The sequence below is a fragment of the Nelumbo lutea genome, chromosome 2 (assembly GCF_056320005.1).
Source record: "Nelumbo lutea isolate HS-2025 chromosome 2, American lotus-T2T, whole genome shotgun sequence".
Classification (NCBI taxonomy): Eukaryota; Viridiplantae; Streptophyta; class Magnoliopsida; order Proteales; family Nelumbonaceae; genus Nelumbo; species Nelumbo lutea.
In genome coordinates, this window is record NC_142685.1 from 110,865,672 (window position 1) to 110,871,771 (window position 6,100).

Here is a 6,100-nt window from a genome sequence, read left to right on the forward strand (position 1 = left end):
CTAATCAAACTCATGCAGGAAACAACTATTGAATATCATTCTAGATACATAAATTTCTGCATTTTCAGATCATGGAAAAATGGCATACTCTAGAAGCCTTTTTTCATGCCACATGAAATGAAATGATTTCGTTGTGGTGTTGTTTGCATTTTAAAGCAACAATATAGTCTGAAATAGATCCTTCCTAATTAATAAATTGGAAGGTCTTTTCAAGTTTCTCTGAAAATGAATTCATTTGCAGCATTTCTCCAAAACCTGAAATAAATACATTTCACCTCCACAAGTGGTCTCAAATACCATGTCAAACTAAAATGGCATGATTTTCATGCGGCATCCAAGCAGGCAATTGCTTTTTAAGAAGAAGCATATTACAGTGACCTCCCCATGCGCAGATAAAAGATTATAAACTAGTTATAATAAGTCTAATGTCAAAGGAAAAAAAGGAGGGAAGAACATGACAATTAGAAATAGATTTCTCTGGAACATTGCCAGTACTTCCCGACCATGAATCATGATGTCTACCTTCACAAGTATTGTAGAAGACAACTGGAATTCACAAGCATTACCAATGATAAAAAGAAAATTTTCAGATGCACTCTTCTTAAACTTTAATTTCTTTGTCATTATATTAGAAATCAAGAATTTTTATAATTTCATCTCTGAGATCCCCGAGACACTTTCAGTGACAGGTTTGTCATTTTATCAATGAAAATCTTCTGTGATCATTCCTTTTTCTAGTCTCAGTCCAATTTGTTCATATTAACTTGGTTCCAACAGAATCTTCTGACAATGGCAATTATATACATAAGCAACATGCAGTATTGCATGGATAGAGACGGGTTTGATTCTGACGCATGACAAGGAGAGACTTGGTTAGGTGAAAACAATGGATTCGGGAACTTTAGTGAAAAAAAAAAGGTATTTTTGCAATGGTATTTTGCGTCGTTCACATATCTAGGCAAAAGGGCATAGTTATGTCAATATTTATCTTCAATGAACTAAAGGGTATCTCAGATGTTCATTTATGTAGAATGAGGGAAGTTCTTAAAGAATGCTGTGGAATTCCTTATGAACTTTCCCTAAACTTTCTGTTACTTTCTGATTTTCTGTTAAACCAAAGACAGCCTAAAGGTGTCATTCAAGAAGTTATTTGGAGTATGGATGGTGAATGCATGTCAAATAGACAAATACAAAACCTATATCCCACTTAGAAGAGCAGATGCAACACTATCGGCACAAGCTTCTGGATGCATTATGAGAATTTTAGTTACAAGAAAAAAAAGATCTCACACTCAATGCCACAAAAACTATGTAGTTTAAATATCACAAACCTTTCTAGGCAAATTAATTCAGTCAGCAACAGCACTGCATTTGTTTGTGATTTAACTTGTTTGCTATGAAGGAGCTCAAGGAGAGATGACTTTTTAATATTTCTAGCTATGTAATTTCTCGAGCTCCCATCTGCCTTAATACAACAGCGTAGAAGTGCAACAACACGTGTCTTTTCTTCCAGGTTTCCTGATTCTAACCTGCGAATAAGAAACTGCAAGCCCCCAAGAGAGATAAGGTGTGTAGTATTTGTCATTTTTTCCTCCTTGTTTAAACAATTGAGAAGGTTCTCCAATATGAAAATAGCTGCTTCACCCTTGGAATTAAACCCATGTTCTACTGATCCTGCTGCTATTTGGGAAGCCAAAGCCAAGAGAATTTTACAATTTTCTGATTTCCAGCTATCAACAACACGTTTCAAAACAAAGTTAGCACTAGGAACAAGCAGGCAGTCCAATTTTCTTCCAGTCACTGGACATACTCTTTTTCCCTGTTTGAACCATTCCTTAATGGCCTCTCGCTCAAAGGTTTGACCAGTCTCTAGTGTCACTGGATCTTCAAACAAGCACCCAGTCAAAGGGCATAGAAATTCCTTGCGGATACTTGAGAAAAAGGAGGTTTCATTAAAATATTGGTAAAATCCATCTGACCCTGCACTGAGGAAATCTATGTGAACAACTTGCTATAACTTCACAGAGACTAGATATATGCACATACAAACACACACACACAGACCATGGTTTTCACCTTCAGAATGGGATTTCATGTTGCTTATCTGCAACCAAAAAGAATATAGTAAATATTAGAATGGTCAGAAAACAACGATGAATATGGAGAAAAAAACAAAAGAAGAAAAAAATTTCTTGTGCATTTGAAATGGAATTTTTACGAGTATGACCTTTGAATGCGATATATGAGTTGTAGCAGTGAGATCAATGGAATTATGCTGCAGTGGGAAAACAGACATTGCTAGCTTCTCGAGAATAAGCTCATTTGCTTTTGTATGTGGAAGCATAAGCAGCTCATGGGTGCTCCTCGGGGTTGTATGCCACAAAGAAATGTCTGTGATGCCATATTCTCCTACTTCTAGAAGAGTAACCGTATCTAATCTCCTTGTTTCGCCATCTCTCATTAACAATCCATTTGGCTGCAGGGTGTTGAAATTTTAAGAGTAACAAAAGTTTTAACACCATCTTATTTGGTAAAACTAGAGGACAATTTTATGTTGACTGATCTACTTATAAACATTTAATTGGGACAAGAAAGAGAAAGGGAAAGATGGGCTTCAACTTCACTATGTTGCACAGAACTAATGAAGTCACAGTCCACAGTATAAGGAATCGTAAGTAAACCTTAAACCATGTGTGATATGAGATATGTTGGCACTTATTAATAGCTAAAACCTAAAAAGGCTGTTGCGTAGATAGAAAGAACACTAGTAAAATGTCACAATCATACAGTTACATTAATGATGAGCTCCCAAATCTGTCTGATGCCCTATGATACCTAGGTAATACAAACTAGCAAGTAGTAACCATGGTATGGAATAACATGAGGAAAAAGAAAAAGAACTACTTACAGCATGAGATGCATCAACTTGTAAAGTCTTGGGAGAATTTTCTTTAATATGCTGCCCTATGCATGTTCCTGGCTCAGGAGAGCAAATTACTCTTTGTCTGTCTTTTTCCACAGTAAAATCAAAGTTTCTCGCACAGATATCAAACTCTGCTTCTCCGTCTCCATCTTCAACTTCATCCAAGCCATCTAATTTATTTGACTGGCCAAAAACAGCAGTGTGCAACTTTTTGCTTATCATCATCTTAGGTAAAGCAGGGTCAACTTGGCCAGGTCCTAGCTCTGGAGAATTTCCATCTGAATCTCCATCCACTACAAGTTTAATTGACACTGAAGGGAATTGAATAGAAGGAAGTGCAGGACCTTCAACTCCCTCTGTGAGCCAGTCCTTGTAATAAACTGCAAACTGGTGAGTACCAGTATTTAGTACTTCATTATATGCTTTTTCAAGAAGCTTGAGTTTCTTCTGTCTACTTGATGTATCTGGTATAGAATCAGCTTCTTGATTGTACCACACCCTCAAATGTGTAAGATGAGGAAGGAAAAGGTAGTCCCACATTTCTGGTAGCAAACTTGTCCGTGCTAGAAAGGGTGAATCACAGAAGACCTGCAAAAGATGTTTTGCAGATACTCTATCTTTCTTCTGGAGCTTATAGATCACACCAAGGTAGAGGTGTGCACAGGCTGATAAATGAGAATTGGGAACTCCAGATGTAAACCCATCCTTCAAATCTTTTGAATTCAAACCTGCAATCGCATTCAGCTGCAAAGAAGCTTTCTTCAGCTTCTTTGCATTTGCAGACTTCTCAGCAACTCGTTCTACCATATCCATTGCCTGTTCAAGATGGGCTATGACCTTGCTTTCAGCATGATGGCCTTCTTCCAGTTCATTAAAACTTAGGCAACAGGAACAGTTGCGGCGAAGTGATATTCGGAAGTACTCATCTTTGAGATAGTGTCTTATATGACCACTTAGAATAGAAATCAGGGCCTGTATTGCAACTTCATCAAGTGCAGGTACAAAAACTCTTTCCTCGGTATCAAGATGCCTTGTACTCTGAATATCTTCAAGATTTTTGCTGTTATGTGAAATATTATTTGATTTTCCATAAGACATATCTGGTTTCTGCAAACTTTGTCTCGAAATATCTGAGAAATGCAGTTGCCCAAGCAGATGGTTGTCAGCATTATTTTTGGTCCTCTTATCTTCTAGTATATCCTTATTATTCCTTTCTTCATATCTCCCCTTGTCCTTATCCCCCAAACCTTTAGAATATCTATTCCTCCCTATTTCAATTTCCCTCACTTCCTTCACTGACCTGTCTGCGAATCTCTCACTTCCCAGTGCATCCTTGAATCTTTGGTCAACTCTCTTACTTTGTATGGCATCTTCACGATACCTATTAGCGGAACTCCCAATCTCTTGCAAGTAATCACTAGAATTTCTTCCTTCTAATCTCTCAATTTCCTTGAAGTTCCTACTCGATCCTTCTAAAGTCCTATCATTCCCAATTAAACTGCCTCTCCATCTCCTACACCTAACTCTGTCTCTCGGCGGCAGTTCACTTTTCAACCCGTATTGAGAGCAGTCAGATCTTCCCCTCTCTCTCCCAATTCCAAAAGCACTGGATGAAGAACCTAAATGATGTTTCTCCTCAGATAGATAAGGTGGCACACTCACAGTTATGGATCCAAGAGCAGCTCTAGGCCATGCTTTACTCTTTCCTTTGAACCCTTCCTCTGCAAAAAGTTTCTCCAAAGATGATGCCATTTCTGCTCCTTATGATTAATTTCCTTAGCTTCAAACTAGATAATTTGATCTAGCTTCTGTCCTTGGGAAAAGAAGTATATGCAAAGTCAAGGATAACTACCTCTATATTTGAATCTACTGCATGAACACCATTGCCCTTGAATGAATATCTGGCAGTCCATGAAGAGGCAACAATGATTTCATTCTCCACTCGAGCTAGCTCAGGTTCAGGCATTTCACTAAAATATTCTGGGGTTCCTGATTGAGTAAAGCAATCTGGGGTGATTTGCTATGCCAAAAGATGCTTCCAGAGGGAAAGCATCTTGAACTAATGATGCTTCCAGAGGAGAAAAAGACGACCATGTTGACATTAATTGACCAAGCACCATTTACTGCTAACTGCTAAGCAACAAAAGGAAAAACAGAAGAAGAAAGAGAACGAGAGAGGAAGGCAACAACAGGCAGAAGGCAAAGGGAAGACGATGAGACAACCAATAGCAGACAAATGGAGAGGTTGGCTAGCAAAATCAATCTTTTTATGGGCAAAGCTTGATATTGCTGGCGGTCCCGCGTTTCACATTTCAACCGTTTCAACTGCCACCCTCTTCTCACTCTCAGTCCTCTCTAGGACTACATTATTTATTGGCCCAAAGCTTTAATTGGGGGCCCACATAATTTGCCCAAGATGAATTTAGAAGATAAAGGCCCACGACCACGAATGCTGTCCCCTTCTCCCGTCTGCAACCTTGCTTTGACCTTATAAAATACCTAAATTTGGAGTTGGCCACTAGATCTTTCTTACCATATTCATGTGGTGTTGCATTTCTTAACGTGTAGTGGTTAGCCGCCTTTCAATCAATAAAAATAAATAAATAAAAGATGTTTAGTGGACAACCAAGATTAAAGGGGGGCCATGTGGAGACTTTTAAGTAAGGTTTGATAGATCGAATGGCTAAAACTGAACATGTTCGATGCCTATGCCCCTATATCTTTTCTGTTGGAGGTCCCATGAATGAAACTCTGTACTTTGGCTGTAACTGAGGACAGGGGCACAAAGAGAGCCTAGTCCAAAACACGCCCATACAACATACAAAACTTAACCAGGGGCCCCAACGTCCAAACTATTTGACATTCGAAAAATGCCAAAGGATACAAATATTCTTATATACCCTTGCACATGCATCTTGGACCAAACATCTGGAATATCATGATGTGGGGCCCGTTGGACAGATGGGCGACCAACCTGAGAAGACACAATTGTTCTAGATGCATGGTATTCCCTGCACGGCAAGAGATGGGTGGAAATGGTAAGAAATAATGATGAAACAGGATTTCATGAAACAGATCATCGAGGGAACAGAGAGATCATCCCATCCCTTTAAAGTTCATCTGCATAATTCCTCTCATCAGTTGTGAACAATACTGTTGCGACAAATGAACACGGAA

At 38.7% G+C, this 6,100-nt stretch overlaps 1 protein-coding gene across 2 annotated transcripts in view; it reads right to left on the reverse strand.

The window, feature by feature from the left end:
- The window catches only part of LOC148872781 (putative E3 ubiquitin-protein ligase LIN-1), a 44,122-nt gene extending 38,860 nt beyond the window's left edge, over positions 1 to 5,262 (reverse strand). Inside the window, exons 1-4 of one of the 2 annotated variants that reach the window (XM_088967892.1) lie at positions 2,909 to 5,262; positions 2,228 to 2,476; positions 2,077 to 2,104; positions 1,332 to 1,980 (exon numbers count right to left, since the gene is read on the reverse strand). In XM_088967892.1, the coding sequence (XP_088824018.1) occupies positions 1,332 to 1,980; positions 2,077 to 2,104; positions 2,228 to 2,476; positions 2,909 to 4,675 (2,693 nt within the window). In that variant the 5' untranslated portion in view covers positions 4,676 to 5,262. The remainder of the gene's footprint in view (positions 1 to 1,331; positions 1,981 to 2,076; positions 2,105 to 2,227; positions 2,477 to 2,908) is intronic. The other variant, XM_088967891.1, reaches the window with a different exon arrangement.
- Between the last annotated feature and the right edge of the window lie 838 nt (positions 5,263 to 6,100).